Source organism: Cryptomeria japonica, chromosome 5, assembly GCF_030272615.1.
Source record: "Cryptomeria japonica chromosome 5, Sugi_1.0, whole genome shotgun sequence".
Classification (NCBI taxonomy): Eukaryota; Viridiplantae; Streptophyta; class Pinopsida; order Cupressales; family Cupressaceae; genus Cryptomeria; species Cryptomeria japonica.
Window position 1 is genome coordinate 759,247,444 of NC_081409.1, and position 20,591 is coordinate 759,268,034.

The 20,591-nt window shown below is 35.5% G+C and overlaps 1 protein-coding gene across 5 annotated transcripts in view; it reads left to right on the forward strand.

The window, feature by feature from the left end:
- Positions 1-4,433, forward strand: part of LOC131036504 (ureide permease 1) — a 150,968-nt gene extending 146,535 nt beyond the window's left edge. For 4 of the 5 annotated variants that reach the window (XM_057968408.2, XM_057968405.2, XM_057968404.2 and 1 more), the window contains 3 exons: positions 2,813-2,937; positions 3,058-3,432; positions 3,853-4,433. In XM_057968408.2, the coding sequence (XP_057824391.1) occupies positions 2,813-2,937; positions 3,058-3,432; positions 3,853-4,008 (656 nt within the window). In that variant the 3' untranslated portion in view covers positions 4,009-4,433. The remainder of the gene's footprint in view (positions 1-2,812; positions 2,938-3,057; positions 3,433-3,852) is intronic. The other variant, XM_057968407.2, reaches the window with a different exon arrangement.
- The last annotated feature ends 16,158 nt before the right edge of the window (positions 4,434-20,591 follow it).

Here is a 20,591-nt window from a genome sequence, read left to right on the forward strand (position 1 = left end):
AAATATGAAATGGAAACCCGAAGTTGCCTTGAATAGAAGCATACCTCTTGGAGGTACTTTTCCATAGTCTTCTAAATGAATGACATAAACTAAGTCTTAAATTTCATCCAATTTACTATTTTCAATTTTTTGCCTTAAAAGCCAGCCAGTTGTTGAACCAAACAGGATATACAACTCTGAAGTTGAAAGTTACCAGATTGACCAGGGATTTGGCATTGTGAGTTCATCATTTTGAAGTAGTTGCATGGTTTGAAAAATAGTTCCAAAATATTTTTGGTTCCATTCTAAACAATATATGATATACACTTTTCAAATATGAACAAAATTGTGTTTGGTTGTTTCAGCCAAATGTTTGCAAATTTCAAGTATTTCTTGCCATGAAATATAGCAAAAGATATGTTCTATTGTAACGGCTAGTGATCTGAAACAGGGATATTATGACATGTATTGATATCTGCCAAAAACAGCGTCTGTGATACTAGGGAATACTCAATGGACAATGCTATAAAATGCTAGAATACAAATGTGCTATTTGTTGGAATTGTGACAATTCTAAAAAGAGGTCTTAACATTTTGGACCTGTTTGTGGCAACTGGCATGGTTTGGAGACCAACCTACCTTAGGGGGTTCCAAGAGGGTGCAGGGTTTGCCAGGTTGAAACTCTCACAAATGGAGGTTTGGAGGTAGTAGCACCCAAAGTAAAATTCTATGGTTAAAAAACCTACTCTTCTTAGAGAGTAAATCTGGGTGATTCATGAATAAGCCCTAGATCTCATGGTAGTGGATGTGTTGAAAATATTATATATTTGTGTGGTGGCCACATGAGGATTGTACTGTTCTTTGTTTTCTCCAAGAAATCAGAATACCAATACTTTGCCCCATGGATGTTTCTCTGGCATATTACTAGGGTTTTACCACATAAATCCTCTGTGTTGTTGATCTGATTGATTATTTTGTTGTTTGATCTGTATTTGCTTCACAACTAATTTGTGTTGTAATATTGTATGATTCGGGCTCATGGTTTTTTAACTCTATATGGAAGCAAATATCAAATAAAAATCTAGAAATGGACATTCAGAAATTAAATATGGGCAAGATATGGAGTTGCAACTGATTTTTATAAATCTGGATGTTATGTATATGAGATTCTCTTGAAAGATATGAATGGCTGTCTATCTTCCTCTATCTTCTCTTCTATATGTTATTATCTATATACATTTTGATTGGATAATACAGTGCTGCAAAAGTTAAGGAACCATTATGGAAAATGAAATGGTAGTTCTTCTGCAAGTGACTCACTGCCTTAGGTCAGTTATGGTCAAGCTATGTATTATGTCATAAAGGATGGTAACACAAATATTATCAATGGAAACTGGTACTACTATTGTGTGCAATATATGATGGAGCATTCAGTAGGCTATACTAAGAACATTGGTTTCGGAACTTGGTGACCCCACAGACCTTATAACTTGGTTAGGGGTTACTACAGACCATAAAATTGGTTCATTGGTACTGGCAGTCATAGATTAGATGCTGCTTGGATCAGGTCATTAATCAACAAATCTTAAAGCAAAAAGTAATACAAGTTTTCTGCAATACTATCACTATGCAGTCCCTTTCATTTGCTATGCCATGTGAAGTATCCTTCATAAAAATTCAAGCCAATGTCATCAACTTGGTGGGTTTTAACAATTAATAATTATCAACAACCTTTGAGATTGTGAACACGAAGAGAAGAAAGGGCATTGGGTAATGAAGATTAATAAACAAGAAAAATAGATGAAGTAGGATTAACAGGATCTTGAGGCTGAGAATAAATGAAGACAAAATAATGATAACATGGGTCGAAAAAAATTGTTGACAAGTCAACAAAGATAGTAAAACAAATATAGAAAATATATGGTCTAAAACTGGAAAGTAAAAAAGATTTAGGTAATGATCTGAATATCTAATATAAGAATGGTATTTAGCATGCTTGTTTGGGTGAGCAAGATCCAAGTTGTTCTCTATAGAGTTTTTAGGTCATATTTGTCTTGTCATGAAGTTTGTTTCTCCAAGTTCAAGGTACAACAATTTTTTTATCAGATTGTGGCATTTTGCTGAAGGCAGGGATAGGACCAGGGGCAGCATATAAAGTACACATTAAAAAATATACAAATTTTGATTGTATGAGCTCCCATTTTTTCCCTTTTCTAGATGTATGCCTTTCTACATTTTGCAAGCCATTTAGGACATCTAGGTATCCTCGAGATGATTAGGGGATTTCTCATACCATGGGGGACACCATGAAGTGCCTAGGACATGCCCAGTAGTCCGAGACATCCCTCAACCATCACAGGGATTCTCCATTGACAAAAATATCAGAAAAAAAAGAAAAGAAACAGAAATGTGTCTCGTACAATTCTGTGTGCTGAAACATCTGAGGGACAGAAGAGGTACACTCCATCTCCATCCCCGAGCCACCAAAATGCAGGCAACATCCTGAAGACATCTGGAGAACCAAAAGCAATAATCCTTTGACTGCCTGAAATTTGATTTGTTTTATTAGGGTGTGAAGAAATAACTAATTAATTGGTAAGCATACATATTCCCTAGAACATATTTTTTGGTTTTGGATGAGTTTCTCATTTATATCGATGAAGGCTTCTGGTATTTTGTTGAAGTCTTGACTTTAGCTATACCATTTTAATATTCTGATTTAATCCTTCTTTCAAGAAACAAGGTCTTTCCAGATGGGATTGGATATCTGAATGTCTTCAACAAATAAAGCTTGAGCACAAACAATCTAATGCTTGACTTCCTGTTATCTTAGGTGAAGGCAATGTCAAGGGAGGTGACCATTTTGTCAGGAGTGTACAAGAACAGCAAGGACAGAAACAATATAAAGCAGTAAGCAAAGAATCGTTTGAGCTTATTGAACATCAAAGAGCCATAAAGGTTAGACTAAGTGATATGTTGCTATGAAGTACCTGCACATGCAGCAAGCAGTTAGTATTTGGTTTGAATTTGCATGCAACCATTTAACATTAAAATATCATTTGCAAATATGCTTTGCAGGTTAAGGGTTCTAGTGTTCTTCTTGGACTGGTGCTTGCATTCTTGACAGGAACCTGCTATGCGTTGTTCTCTCCTCTATTCAACCTTGCAACAAATGACCAGTTGCATTTATTGAAACCTGAAGTGTCCCATTTATCTGTTTACACAGCCTTCTTTTATTTCTCTACAGCTTTCTTTATGATTGCAATATTGGTGAACATATGGCTCCTCTACTTCCCAATTCTTGGTGTTCCATCATCATCTCTGTCAAACTACTTCTCAGACAACAAAGGTCGTCATTTTGCAATTGCGGCAGGTGTTGTTTGTGGGTTGGGTAATGGATTTCAGTTCATGGGTGGCCAAGCTGCAGGGTATGCAGCAGCTGATGCTGTGCAGGTATTATATCATTATGTTTCCTATGACAATCATGATTTACTGTTTCCTAAAAAGGAAGTAATAAACTACTGTCGTCTGTGGCCAGCTGTTATGCTAACATCTATATCCATATATGTTTGGATTTGTTGTGATCATACTATAGTAGTTTGTACTAATATAGCGAAGTGAGTTGCCTATTTCCATCCTTATAGTAGATCTATCTGTGTTAAAATTCAGAAATATCAAAATGCTAACATATAAATTAAGGTAAAAAGGCAATTTGAGCAGAGATATGCTTAAGATCAGAATCCATATATCCTGACCTTCCAAGCACAATTATGATTTGATTTAAAATAGGAAGTCAATGTACTCATGACTATTATTATTGCACCTGAGATCCAGACTTCATATTCCTTAATTAATATGTTTTTTCCATTGCAGGCATTACCCTTAGTTGGCACATTTTGGGGTGTAGTCTTATTTGGAGAGTATAGGAACTCTTCAGCAAAAACTTACATGCTACTTGCAGGCATGCTAACAATGTTTACAGCTGCTGTTGTATTCCTTGTAGCTTCATCGAGGGAAAGAAAAGTTTGATATGACTTCAAGCTTCCTTGCGAGTTCTATTTATTGGATTGTATCTTATTACCATTCTTTGGGCCGATTCAGCCATTGAAATGCCATTCTCCGAATTGGTGGTTTCTGATATTGGTTGATCTAACAAGCATATGGTCACAGTCAATAATTATGTAATGCCACATGAAATGGATGAAATCTTATTTCACTGGTGGCAGCAAAAAGGTAGTTTGTTGGGCACTTTTCTGATGATAGAAAATCAAACAGTCTGTGCTGCTTTCTTGAACTAAATGAATCTATTTGAGAACAATAGTTTTTGTGGAAAAGTCTGTCTACAAACTGATATCAAAGAACTGAAACAAGCGATGTTTTGGCCTTTGGCTTACACTTTGTGACTCATCATTAGGATAATTGATGAATATAGATTGCATATATGGAGCTCCTTATATAGATTACTCCGTAAAAGTACATGATGTTGAGTTGAGATAAATGAATTTGCCATGATTGTATAGAATTTCTTCCTAAATCAATTTGTTGGCTTCCTTGAGAACCTTAAATATTTGTCCTCAGATATTTTCTGAAAATAATGTATATTATTTGGTTATCATGCTTTCAGATATCACCTAGATAAATATCACTAGTATTTTTCTGTACTTAAGCCTTCTTCCATTAGCAATCATACATAGTGATGCAAATTTATGAATTGTTACGTGTTTTGAGGAGCCATTTACAAATTTAATTTAATTTGAGGAAACTTTTTGTGAAATGTGTACAAAGATTAATGTTCCTTTGATTCATGTTGGGGTAAATTATGTTAAATAAAACATCTATGTGAATTGTTAAAAGATTAAATGGCATATACTATAATGAATGATTTGAGAATGTATGTTGGTTGATCAATTATTTTGGAAACTATTTATTTATTTGTAAACTTGGATATTTGGTGTGGAAAATGTCTCTTGCATGACAAATCAAGGTAGGTGCCTGTTGGAGAAAAGGCATATCCAACTAAGGATATAGGGTATACCTTGGATCGTCCTGGTGAGGGCTGATGGGTATTTTGTGATCTTTTTCTCATAACATGTGAAAGTAGCTTAAGGACTTTGCACTTAATCAAGAGGAGAGGAGCCAAAATCTAGGAAATAAAATAGATAATTATTAAACTTTCTTAAATAATTTAAATGTTTATTACTGAAGATTTTCAGGGTTACACGGGTGCATCATCCCCTCCAAACCTTGATCCCTATCCCCCTGGCATCCCCGATACAATGGAATGACAGGGAATTCCCTAAGTGATCTCTTGTCATCAAGGAAACTGGGGATGATTTATCAGGATGGCATCCATAGGGGCCTAAGATCTCAGGGACGAATGAAGACATCTGAGATATCCTTTGACTGTCTTAGGGACAGTCAGATGCTCCCCTGGCTGTCTGCAAATTTTTAAACCAAAAAAATACTACAACACAAAGATCTCGATTTCATACAACTGGAAATAAAGTGTAAAACTTTTGAATGACTGCATACAGTTATAAAATGAAAGTTTAGAACTGTTGAATGACTGCATACAACTATGTAATGAAAAGGTACCCTCTGCAAATTTTTAAACCAAAAAAATACTACAACACAAAGATCTCGATTTCATACAACTGGAAATAAAGTGTAAAACTTTTGAATGACTGCATACAGTTATAAAATGAAAGTTTAGAACTGTTGAATGACTACATACAACTGCAGAATGAAATTATAATGACAACATATATTTCTTACTGTTTTCTTCAATGGAAAATTTTCTACCTGCATATGCAACAACGGAAAGAAAATTTACAGTTGTTGAATGACTGCATACAACTATGTAATGAAAAGGTACCCCTGTTGAATGACTATGTGCAATTGTTATCCTTTTCATAAATTAGCAACTCTATGATTGCATACAGTTGTAAAGTGAAATTATAAATATACCAAACGAGAGCATACAGTTGCAAGACTGTATATTGTCAGTATACTTTCATTTATAATTTTGTAGCCTTTGGGCCTTTCGTCGCAATGAAAACATTGAACAATGAAATCAGAAATTTCTAGTTTTATTTCTGCTATTCTAGAAACAATAAACATGATACATTGAATATTGAACTTGATACATTCTATGAATGTCTAAACTTGATTTTTTCTGTCATGTATACCTAACCTTGTAAAGTATTGAGTTTCATATGTGTGTGTGTGCACTACCGTGCCATCTCTGAAATGCATTCTCTTGTCCCCTGCCGTCCCCATCCCCAAAATGCTGTCAAACATAGAAGATTTTCATTGCATTATTGCTTCCGTTGATTCATTCTTTTTCTAGATTGTATTTTGTTGTTTTCAAAAGAAAAACATGTCTGGAAAATCGTCTATAATAGAATATATTCCACGACAGAACACAGTAGAGTTATAACCTTGTGAAAAATTGGGTTTCACGTGTGTGTGTGTATGTGTGCGCACTACCATCCCCTGCCATCTCTGAAATGCATCCTCTTGTCCCCTGCTATACCCATCCCCAAAATACTGTCTAACAGAAGATTTTCAATTTCAATATTGCTTCCGTTGATTCATTATTTTTCTAGATTGTAGTTTATGTTGTTTTCAAAAGAAAAACATCCGTCTGGAAAATCGTCTATAATAGAAAGAACATGGCAGAGTTTAAGGATTGCATATGTATAGCCATATATGTCTGCAGCTGACAAGAACTCTTTTAAGATAGCGTTCTTGGCTACATTGTATCATGGAGCTGGTAAGTATTTATAAAAAATTTAGTGGTAGCAGGCTCTTAGCGTTCTGCTTCTTGCTTTCGTAAATCTTAACCTACAATGTTAATCAGGGTGGCATCTGCAGCTTTTTGCATGGCATCTGATTCAATTATTTTCTTAAATGCTTGGTTATATAGATTTTCTATTGAAATGTAAAGCTATGAAACATGCAACTAGCTGGTATTGGTTTTATGTAAGAATGATAAATATTTTCTCAATATTAGCTAATGGAGTGCATTAAACGAGGCCTTGCCTTTACGTTCAACTATTCAAGCTTGCTCAGCAAGGCAAAGAGGAAGAAAACCATCCATCGTAATGTTAATGACGCTGTATTGAAGACTAAATGAATGCCCTGTAAATTGCTCTTTACATATTGAATGGTTTGTGAGCATGCTCATAATTTACTGAAACCAATCAAGCATCTCATCTTTACTTTTTACATGTGGACTTTGCTTGCATTTTGACATTTGATTACACAGCCAACTTGTGTGTGTCCTCGCTGCCAGTTTCACAAAAAAGACTAGTAGTAGAGAAAAAAAATATATGAAGCAGATAAATTCCAAGAAAAATATAAGCAGTATAGGACCTCAATTGATGATTTCTAGCATTTTCTTTCGAAATAACATGATCTTAGGGCCAGTTCTCAGTACCTGGTTGGTTTATTTTGTTTGGTAATCACTGTTCAACTTATTTGCGAATTATTTGTGTAGTTAGTGAATATTTAATTTTTTTGTTTATTAAATTTATATTAATAGTATTAATAATAATTTGTCCAATTAAAATTTGGGAAAAATTATGGAATCAAATCTTGAAAAAGAGGGAAAGAAATTTGTGGAGCCACATGACATTTTTTATGCAGTATTTTCAACCCTTCCTTTTTTTCACAATTTATATTCAATTCCTAAACAATAGTTATCCATTAAAATAGGGGAAGATTCCGAATTTTGTTTTTCCCATAATAAAAAATATACATGGCAACGCACTAGCTACTCAAATTTAAGTAGAAAACACACTTATCGAGAAATCAATATACTTCTTTTTAACAATAGGAGTCATTATCCACTCTCTTATATGTAAAGCTTAGTTTTTTGCATAGAAGCGTAAATTGTGATTATTTATTAAAAAAATTACATGTGCCCAAAGAGTTTGGGAAAATGGTGAGGAACCATAAGTACACATTTTAAAGCCCAATGTCCATTAAATTGACCATGTGCTTCCAAAAACCCCTAAGGTAGGTATGGTTGCAAAGTGTCATCTAGAATGAGAGTACCTCTAATAGAGCTTGGAGCAATGTGGATATTGGTATGTTTAGAAAAGGCCTCTAATAGCTAAGTAAAGTAGTTGATGAATCCAAGGGATAGTGAGCAATGCAACATTGTACTAGGAACAAAAGATGAATGACTTCGTGACTAGAAAGGCCATGAGATAACAAAAAAAAAAAGAGGCTCATGAAAGAAGATGAGGAGGCTAGAATAACAAATTTTGATCATGGAATAAAAGTAGAGGATGCAAAGTAGCACATTCAATTGGCTCAGGGAGTCATAAGGGGAGTTTCTTTGGTCCATTAGCAGTAAGATAGGGTGGTTGGTACGATCATTGATAACATTTGCTTAGGGATGTTAGGACCAAGATGTCAAGGGAGGTCATCTTAGAAGGTTTGTTAAATTAGCAAAGTAAATAAGGTGATTGATAGGATCATGGATCTAAATGACTCAATGATTTGCTAGATCATGAATTATTTAGGATGTGATTTACAAAGAAGAGTGTCCAATACTCAAAGAAAATGGAATGGAAACTACCAAGGATGTCACCTAGGAGCTTGGTTTTTAGTAGGGTTGTGAGTTTGTGGTGTGTAGATAAAGGTTATGATCTAGAGGATCATCACAAGGTTATATATTAAGATTGAGGACTTAGACAGAGGGTATTGTTGTGTCATGCACATGGAGCAAGTGTAATCTTTGAGGGCTTGGTCATGAGTTAACTAAAGAGCCAAAATGCTTGGTGATTGCTGATGGACTTGGCAACAAAAGGTTTAGGGTTTTTGAAGGAAGTGCTTGGTGGTTGATAATGTATTGGATTCTAGGTTGAGTTATGAGTCAAGGAATTAATATGGTAGGAAATTCAACAAGACAAGTCCAAAGAGGTGGTGAGCCAAATGTTTGTGTTTGCAAAAAGTGTGGGAGTAAGCAACCAAGGGAAGGAGAGTACCTTATATGCATGGAATGCGATCAATAAGGATAGATTATACATGGCACATCTAGGATGCTAAGAGTCAGTTGAGTTGAGAGTTGGGGACTAGGAGACTAACAAGCAAATGATTCAAAGAGATGGAATGAAGGCCACTAGGTTTAGGAGTTTGGAGTAATTGAGACATGGTTTATATAAGGGTTGTGAGTCCAAAGGACTTTGTGATTGGTTGGCTGATGAGGTCAAAGATTGAAGTTGGGGATTTTCTAAGGAATGTGTTTTTGGATAATTTGTACTCATAATAGGTAAGACAATTCCAATAAGGAAACTAAAATTCTCTCATTTTAAGTTTCCTTGGAAAGCCCAACACATTATTTGCACACTACCATATAGGGATCAAAAGTTTTGTACTAAATTTTCATACACAAATACTAAGACACTTAATAGTTATATATAATAGTACTTACACTTTATAGCTTTGCAGTATCATCCATATAAATAATGAAAACGCAAAGGTTAGAGAAAATGAATCTTTCAAATTAATTAAAATCAAAGGTATCACAAGTTGTAATAATAATGCATTTTATAGAATAAAACATTTTTACTTACTAATATCTTTACTCATAATAGTTCAAAATTGTGTCGATTGGCTTAAGATTTTCCTAAGCTTTAATTTGGCTTTAGTATTTGAGACCGTTGAATTGAAACCAAAATGAAGATATGTTAAGGATCAAGAAACACTTCAAAATAGTTTTTTTTCTTAAATTAACACATGTTTACAATCAATTATGTAAGGAGATTGATTTGTTTCAAAGGATAACATGTTAGCTAATAACAAATTTTGAAACCTATTGAAAATAAAATATTAAATTTATATTTTTGGATAAATGACTTCCAAACCTTGATGTGAGAGGAGAAAATGCTTAAATACTTTTTTGGGAATCAATTGTGCTAAATGCCATTTCTTTAAGGAATTTTAACCTTTCTTAACAAAACTTAAGACATCCTAGTATCATTTCCCTCAAGACAAGGTAAACATGTGTTAGTGTAATTACTAGCTCAATGTATACTTGAATTTAATCCATTCTTTGTATTGTGGAAAAACTAATCTCTAGACTACATTAGGTTCTTTAATTGAAGCATCCTACATCTATTCTTAAAACAATATTAGAAGAATTCTACCAAGGAATTGAATCTTGATTGAGGGATAAGTTGTTCTTGATTGTTCTAGAACCTTGTAAAGTTTACCTTTTATAAAACTCTATTCACTTTAGACACATTTATTTAGCATTTGTAGGTCCTAAATTACTTCAAACATTTGGGACATATCTTATATGGTTGCCCTTGTAGCTAACTATACTAACTCAATCTCAACATTTGATAAAAGGACTAGAGAAGAAGAGGCATTTGTTTTTGCCTAACAAATCAAATCCACCTTTTGTTGTTATAGTGAAGTTTGAAGATTGGTGTTCAATTAGGCTTTGATTTTGTCTACCTTTGCAATGTGGTCTCTCCAAATGTAGTGTAAAATAACGATCTTAGACTTTGTTCCATGTCATTAAGGATGGAAAACTGCTTTATTATTTGAATCCAAACTAATGGTTCACACAGTCAAAAGGAAATAGATACACTAATACTACTAAAACTGGAAATTGTAAACTTTTAGCAAATCTCTTGGAGCGTAGATTAAATTTATCAAAGTTTAGAGAAAGATCTCTTAAGATGCTTTGGTTTTGAAAATGAAGCATTTAAAGTTATTTAAACATTAAACAAATAAATTTACAAAGAAGACTAGAGAGAGGCAAACAATTTTTTAATTGAGAAATCAAATCTAAATTCTTTTGTAGGTCCAAGTTTGAAGATTGTTCAACTACACTTTAATGGCACCTTTGTTTACCTTTGCAATCTAGCCCTTTAAGGGAAATTTACAAAGACAAATAGGTTGAACCTTAATTTAAGTTGCACTCAATTTTACAACACACTTTACTTGCAACCTCAAGAAACTTAACTATCAAACAACATATCCACTTGAAACCTAAGCTCAAGAAAGAAGTAAGATAAAAAAAATCAATTTTAAAACATACTTTACCTGCAACCTCAAGAAACTTGAGTATCAAACAACACATTCACTTGAAACTTGAGCTCAATAAAGAAGTAAGATAAAAACATTTAATAACTTGTGGAGATTAGAGGTCTCACCCACAATAATGGTTCCTCCAAGGATCAATCCTTGTTCATCTATTCATCCCTTTGGTTCTTCAAAATATTCTTACACTACCGATTTGAATGGGATATATGATGAAATCATTAGAGTTGCACACAAATTATAAACTTGGGTTTAAGATGATTTCTAAACAAGGATATAATAGACAACATCTTGGACATATGGAACAAGGAATCAAGGTCCCTATAGAAACAATATCTCAATGTAATGGAGAAGGAATAGGATTTCCTACTCCTTCCTTACCAATTCTTTCATCAAACCCTAACCTTCCCCTCCACAAGAGAGAACAGTTTTATTTGAACCTAATCGCTTATCTAAAGAGGATAGAATCTTTATGAGACTCTTAAAGGAAAACTTTATCACTCTTCCACCCTTAAAAAAGGTTGGAACTAAAAAAGGTGATTTCACAGATTTATTATTTTGTGTTTATCATCATATGTATGGTCATACTATTGTTGATTGTAGAGAATTCCATAAATGTCTTACAGACTTGTTAATAATACTCTCATTCTTATAACATTTGATATTGGTCTTTTTCTTAATCCAAATTATAATATAATACCATAACATTTTAATATTTATTATGTTGCTCATCACTATGTGACATTAGTAGCTTACCTTTTGAGGGCTCATTATAATTCATGGTGGTACAATTTCATGTGCAATCATACTTGGGTAGAAACATAATAGCCTAATCATTTGTGTCCCTATATTGAGGGGAAAAAATATGTTTTTACATTTTATCCTTCACAAGGATATACTTTCCCTTTTGTTGGGTTGTATCTTTTGATAATTCTGATACTTAATTGTTAAGTATAGATGCCAAGCTAACAAGATCAGAGGGGGGGGGGGGGGTGAATCATATAAACTTAATCATCCATAAAATCAACATATTCAACCTCGATAACATATATTTCAGCAATATAACCAAAACTACTAAACATGCAAACTCATAAGCATATAAACATCATAACACTCATAACACCAAATTTAACGTGGAAACCCAAATAGGGAAAAACCACTATGGGATTTCGGACCCACTAAGAAATATACTCTTCTAGAGTATGCTCGGTTAAAAGAAAATCCTATTAAAGATTACAAACACATTGCTAGATGTGACCCGGTTAAGGGATTTCCCTCAGATCTGTTAGGATCTTCACCTTGTTAGAAGTGACCTTGTTAAAGGATTTCAAACACTCAATCAAAATGTCACCTTGCTAGAGGGTTTTACAAATAAGACTATTAAGTCCACTCAGTTAAGAGATTTTTTGTCACTTCACAAAATAACAGTAATAAAAAATCTATCTGCAACTTCACATCTAAAATGCTAAAGCAGATTCTTATTTGCTTAATACAATCTAGTCATAGGACTTATCTTGTCCATCTGTTGGGCTCTATACGCTGTTATTCAAACAGGTCTTCAAGCTTTTGTGCTCGGTAATCACTATGTAGCATCCTTGTGCATACACTTGCCCGCCTACATTGTTTATCAACAGTTCCTTATTTATGAACAATTTGCTAACCGCTTAATCTCCTTGATCACATATCCCATGATCAATCATAGCCATCAGATCTTCAAACTTGACCAGGTTCAATGTATCCTTCGATCTGAAAACGTTTTACCTCACCTTGGAACTTGCATACATTTCTTGGAACTTGTGCTAAGGTATTGCGGTTTAATCTACGCTGTAGATCTTTCTATCGATTTTCCTTTGCCATAGATTCTTAACAAACTTCATACACGTCATACCAATCATTTAATCAATTCCATCTCATCAGCTTCCTTCATTAAATAACGCTTTTAATCATTTAATGCATTCTGTTGCAGCTCGGTTGCAACTCGGTAAATACTAAAATTCACTCGGTAGACATTCCGCCTTCATTAACCGATAGCGATAACCTTAGGGTTTACCGACTAGGTTCTTTGCTCAGTAACATAGTATAGTATTAACCTTACAATCAACAACATATGTAGGATATCCAAACAATCTAAACATCATGATTTCATCATTGTCTAACTCAGTAATAGTTGCCCATTGAATAACTTATTCCTCACCCTATTCATCACATTCTTTCTGTGTCTTTTACCGACATCTTTATACTCATCAAATCATACTTCTTAAGATATGGCAATATCATACTGAATTAGAAAATCAATTTCTTGACATCAATGACAAAATAATAATATTAAGACAGTAAACATCCTTAATCAGTTATATCCATAATCATCAACAACCTTCTTAGTATCCTTATTGAAATGCCAACAATCTCTTATTGTCTGTTAAAATGCCAACAATCTCCCCCTTTGGCATTGATGGCAAAACCAATTGATTTGACCTAATTGATTTGGATTGCTGTGAGATTCTGAAATGCTCTCCCCCTGTCATCAGACTTCTCCCCATACAATAATCTTCTCCCCCTTTGACAACAATGCCAAAAAGTAAAGAACTAAAACATAATTTCTTCCGCTGAGAAGTGAATTTCTTGCTGTTATGTGTCAACTTAGTCTCAGTTAGAGCATTATGTCTTCAATTCTCGTTCCCTGTATTTGTTTCCTACACACCTTTAGAAAATATCCTAAAGTCTGTAAATAGGCATCAATCCACACATAATATTCTATAGATTCATTGAATTGATGCTTTCACCGAACTCAGTCAGTGAGTAGAAGATAGGGGTAGGACCCCTAACTTGCTTCTGAGATACTCAAAAGTGTCCCTTGGCAGTGGCTTGGTGAAGATATTTGCTATTTGTTCCTTTGTGCTAACATACTCCAACACCACTTTCTTCTCTTGAGCTTCTTCTATAAGATAATGATATTTGATAAAGATGTGCTTTGTCTTAGAGTGCATAACAGGATTCTTTGAAATGCTAATGGCATTAGTATTGTCACAGAATATAGTTAATGGCTCGGTAACTTTCTCATTTATACCTTCCAATAGTTGTTTGATCCATGCTATATTGGTACAATTCAATGCTGCAACAACATATTCAGCTTCTACTGTTGACTGTGAAACACATCCTTGTTTTTTGCTAAGCCAACTCACTAGTCTTTCTCCTAAAAAGAAAGCTCCTCCACTTGTGCTTTTTCTGTCATCAATGTTGCCTGCCCAATCAGCATCACTATAAGGTTTTAAATCAAAGTCATTGCCTTTTTGATATACTAAGCCATAATCCTTAGTACCTTTCAAGTATCTGAAAATTTTCTTGATTGATGTCATGTGTGTTTCCTTGGGATATGCAGAAAATCTTGCAACTATACCTGTAGACACCTAAAATTGTCCAGTCTAATTAAATAAATATTTTATTTATTTAATTATCTAAGCCTAATTCTTCTATTAATTAAATAAATCCTTATTTATTTAATTAATTCATTTATCCTCTTCTAGCCTTATTTCTCATTTAAATAAATACATTTATTTATTTAAATTATCATTTTCCTAAATTAAATAAATATCTTATTTATTTAATTGATCCCACTTCTTCTATTAATTAAATAAATATTTATTTATTTAATTAATTCATTATCTTTTTCTACACATGACACATGTCATTCATCTCTTAATTCATACACTACCTACCCCTTTCATTATTTTATTATTTCTTTTACCTACCCTCTAATCCTAGCCGACCTCCTTTTACACCTCTCAATCTTATCCCTCCATTTCATATTGTGTCTTCTATATAAGGAGATGCTTCCTTCATTATCAAACCCCAGTCAAGCATTCTAATGACTTAATGCCCTAATGATCATTTTTTACTACACTACTATCCTACTAGCAACCACATTCCGTTCTTTGTTGAGCTCTTGTGCATATAAAATCTGAGAGCAAATATATCAAGCAAGATCAATGGAGATAGGAAGAATGGAGATCAAAACCCTATTGGACATGTGATGGTATAATCTTTGTGATTTCATGTGATTTGCATTGTCTTAGGTAATCTTCATATGTTATGGTGGATCTTTGTTGATTGTTAGGCTAGGGTTTTGTGGTTGAATTCATTTAGCCTTTCAATATTGTTATTATTGTTATCCATTTTCACCATATACATTTTGGCACGCCCGGTGGGACTCTTGTCCCTTTGCATCTAACCTACTTGTTGCAGATTTCGCATTTTTGAAGTGGCAGATCGGACATTTTTCGACAGCATTTTAGTTTTTTTCCGCGTCTGTGAACTTTCGGATCGCGTCTTTGATTTTCTGGCGCGTTTGCGGGATTTGGAATCGCGTCTGTGTTTTTGACAAATTTTATTTTGTAGGTTTCAGAAAGGAGCGTCTGTGTTTCAGAAACACGTCTGTGTTATTTCTACCCGCGTCTGTGTCGGAAAGCAGCGTCTGTGATTTTTAGGCACGTTTGTGCATCACAGAACCGCGTCTGTGTTATCCAGACGCGTCTGTGTTGAGGGTAACAACGTCTGTGTATTTACTGTTTCGAAATTTGGAAGTTTTCATTGATTCAATTTTCGGATTTTGTACTTAGGGTTTCAGATCTGGTTTATTTTTGGACTAACACTTTCAGATCTAGCTAACTAAATTGGTGCAGCTTGTCTTGGAAGCAAAACGTTTTGTTGAAGGCCCCTATGTCACAAAGTCTTTTGGGTTTTTAAAATGTACCTAACTTGTGTGTTTGCAGGAAGGGGTGATTATGTCAAACAACCCAAACTACTAACAACTTTTGTTGCAGGTCCTTGGCTAGGGTTTTGAATTTTTGTTGTGTACTTTGTTTTCATAGAATAGCAAACACTTCCATTGGTGCACTAAAATTGAATCATTGTCTTTTGTGTCTTGAGCAATAGGCTCTTTTTGTTTAATCTTTAGAGGGCCTGTCTTCCCGTGTGGTCATTAGGACTACTAGTGAGAAGAGAACGACCCAAGTGGTAGCGAGGAAAACCCACCTCTTCCGAACCACTATAATCAAATGTATTCATGGTGAAAACTATGAATAACGTGTGCTGATTAGTTCATATCGACACTATGTCTCCCCATAAACCCGTTTGATCAAATTTATTTGATCATTTGTAGGGCGTAACCCCTACCGGCTAGGAGCCTTCTGTATTTACAGAGCTGAAAGTGCCGCATGTATGGCCACACGAGCGGATGCCCTTACTAGCACCATTTTGTTTTAGAAGCCCAAATCCTTCTAGTTGTTGGGGCAGGAGGTCGGACCTTTGGTAGCGGCCCACACACATACGGTTCTTAGTAGAGATACAAAGTTCGCCATGGGGAGTTTTCATGGGGACTGATGCTTGGCTGACTCGAGAAGTGAGTGCCGAGGGTGGAGCAAGTGAGGTCAAGCATCTAAGTATCCGCTCTGAATAGCGTAGCCTCGGGGGTAAAACCCTATGTGGGATCAACAACTATTGTCTTGGCCAGCCATAAGAATTGTGCTTGACTTATTTTAAACATTTAAACATTCAAGACCAAACAACAAAACATTGTGTCTTTTGTGTCTTCAAGTGTATGCAAAACAATTTTACATCAAACAACACACTTTCTTAGAGTCATTTTGAGTCTAGACACTTGCAAACATTGAGTCCTCATCAACATTGTGTCCTCTTGTCACGAAAAATAGTCAAACAGTCAGATTTGGTCACAACTTCACAGATTGGAAAAAATTGCACAAATTTTACAGAAACGCGTCTGTGTCTGTTTTAACCGCGTCTGGGTCATATAAACGCATCTGTGAAGGGCAGAATAGCATCTGTGTTTATAACAGCGTCTGTGTTGAATAGAAACACGTCTGTGTCAGATAACCGCATCTGTGCAGTATACAGGCGCGTCTGTGTTAAAAAATTGCAAGAAAATTTCACAGTCCAGCAAACAAAAGAAATTAATTTCGGAATACTTGAGCTTCCTAGGTTGTTTCTCTAGGTCTCATCTAGCATTCAACCTGTCTTTGGGTCTCACATAGTCCATCATTGCTTCACATCTCATTTTACATTCATACTTGTCTAAACTTGAGTCAAAAGGTCACTTTCTTGTCCTCATCATACTTTGTCAACATACTACATACAACAACACTTTGCTAAGTGGTCCCTCATCAAGGTTTCTTACCTTTGGGTCTCATTTGGTCTTACTTAGAGTCAAGGTCAACTTACCTCATCAAGAGAAACTATCCTCTCTTTGGAAGTCACACCTACTCTACTATATACATACTTGGTCTTACACTTTGGACATTGCAAGTACACTTCAGATTCATTTACATTCCATTCAACTCTTGGTCTTCCATACTCTTTCCATCTTTCATCTAGTCTTACACATCTTGGTCAATACCTAGTTCATGGTTGAAACCCGTCTTCAAAAATCTAGGAGAGAAACGAAAGAGGCTCAAGAGTCCGCAAACATGAGTTCTTATGAGTATGACAATGATTTATTTTTCAATACTGATCACACTACATTACCTGACATGGATGTCTATAGAAACATTCCAAATGTTGAGAACATGGACACTATAAACAACAATGCTACACAAAATGACAATGTGGACAACTTTTCAGTACATTCAGCAGATGTGGAAGAATCCATCATGAATCCCCATTTCAATCGATTGGTTGAGGAAATAATGAGGAGGGATAGACAATACTTCTTACAAATGATGGCACAAAGTGGAGCCAAGATACCTCATGATTTTGACATGTCTCAAATAATGGAACATAGACCTTTGCAACAACCTCACTCCAATATGGATCAAAGAAGACCTAATAATGGAGGAAATAGAGGACCACATATGGTACCTGAATCACCATCAGCTTTGCTTCAAAAACTAGAGGTCCCACATACACATGGTCAAACATATGATACTCACCTTCGCAGACCATTATGGAAATCTTATGGAGAAAAATATGCTCAATCACATATCAATGCTAAGGATCAACCACCAAAGCAATGGGATATTCCAAGGCACGCTCAAAATTTGGACACAAGGAAACCTCATGTCAAATTTGGGGGCATCACAATGGAACATGACATGCCTGTAGAATATGGTATACATGCGCAAAATAGATATGGGGTTCCTCAACATGAATCTATACCAAGTGGTCCATATACGCAACATCACTATAGACCGCCTCCATATGAACATGTGTATGATCAATATCATCCATATATGCAACATGCACCTCCTCCAATGGGTGCCTCAAGCATGGGGTATGGTCCAAGAAGTCGATCTCCACCTAAGAGCAGTTTGGAACAACAAATCAGGGACTTACAAAAGAAAATGGAGGACATAAATACACCGAAGCCAACATACACAATGAGAGACATATGTCCTTATCCATTTGACAAGAGAATTCCAATGCCTCCTTTTCCTACACACTTTGTGACACCTAAATTTGATAAGTATAGAGGAAAAGGGGATCCTAAGGCGCACATAAGACAGTTTTTCACAGCTTGCATTGAGGTAGCAGCAGAAGAGACATATTTGATGAGATTATTCCCACAAAGCTTAGGTGATCAAGCTATGGAATGGTTCTCCCAACTTCCACCTGGTATTAAGTCATGGGGTGACCTAGCAGAAGCATTTATTCAACATTTCTCCTACAATATAGAGACAGACATATCAGTCACTACTTTGTGCAACACTAAGCAAAAAGAAGGAGAGTCCTTTGCATCATTTTTGCAAAGATGGAGAAATCTAGCTAGCAGATGCTCTTGTGAAATTCCACAAAAACAAATGGTAGAGATGTTCACACAAAATTTTAACAAAGACATTGGCTATGACTTAAGGAAAGCTTGTTTGTCCACCTTCAAGGACGTCATTGAAAAGAGCTTAGCAACAGAAAAGGTCCTAATTGAACAAGGAGTCATTAAAATATTCAAGGAAAACAAAGATGAATTTAAAGGAAAAGACAAGCCAAGATTTTGGAATAAAAACAAGAACACAGTCAATGATGGTGTTGTTGATGCCAACACAATGCGACCCAAATTCATCTTTTCAGGATCAAGTTCTACAAACAATCAAGTGAATACTCAAACAACTTCCAGATCACGAAGGAAGTACACCCCATTGGGAGAACCACTTGAGTCAGTTTTCAAGAAGCTTGTGGCAAACAAGGTAATCACAGTTCCAGATTTTCCTCCATATGAACCAAAGGTTAAGCCGAATTGGTGGAATGATGATGAGTATTGTGAATTTCATAAGAGCAAGGGTCATAAGACAGGAAATTGTCATCGACTGAAGAACATCGTACAAGATCTCATTGATAGAGGTGACATTGAGATTGAGGGACACTCATCCAATCAAGAACATGAGATGTTTAAGGAACCATTCCCAAAGCACGACAATGGAAAAGCTAAAGTCACAGATGATCAAGCCAACTATACTAGAGCACCTTACAACTATGATTCAACTATCAATCATATCTCGATGGACAATCATATCTCTACTATTACCATCAAGAACAAAAACCCTGAGAATCCTCCTCAGCGACCCAAGATTGTCCTAAGAGGTGTTGGATCTTCTTCCGAACCTACCTCTGAGTGTCATGTTACAACCCATCGAGGTAAAATTACTTTGCCAGGTGCTTCAACTAAAAACACCACTTCTTCATCAACCAAACCTGAGTATGACCTTGTAGAACAGTTAGGGAAGACACCTGCGCTCATCTCCATACTTGAACTCTTACGCATATCCCCCGCTCATAAAGCTATTCTGGACAAAATCTTGAGAGACACCGCAGTTCCTACTGATCTGAACATGGACGAGTTTCAAGCCATGGTGGGATACCTTTCCATTCCACATTCCCTTACATTCACAGAAGCTGATGACGCCTCCGTAAGTCAGCCACATAATGCGCCATTACATATTGAAGCCTTCATACACAAACATTGAATAAAGCGAGTCCTGATAGATGGAGGAGCTCGTCTAAACATTTGTACATTGAGCACCATTAAACAATTGGGATATTCTGATAAAGCTGTGAATTCAACAAATCAAATCACCATCAAGGCATATGATGATGAAGAGCGCTCATCCAAGGGCACAGTCACCTTACCTCTAAGAATTGGGCCAGTTACAAAGGATGTGGTTTGTCAAGTCCTAGATCTAGACCTCACTTATAATATATTTTGTAGGACGTCCTTGGATTCATTAAATGAGGGCAGTCCCATCGACATATCACCAATGCATTAAGTTTCCTCACAATGGAGTCGAGGTAACAGTTAAAGGTGATCCTAATCCATTCATATATTGCAATAACCTGAGATCACATACGGAAACCATCATTCCCAGTAATCGTGAAGCCGTCCCTTCTTCGGCATACATTGACCCTGAGTCATTGAAACCTTCGACATCAAAACAGGGTGAACTTAAAGGCAGATTTCAGGACAAAGGCATGGGAGAATACACTTTAAATCAGACCATGTATTTACGACAAGTCATGAGCTCTTCAAAAGAATATGGAAGGCCACATCC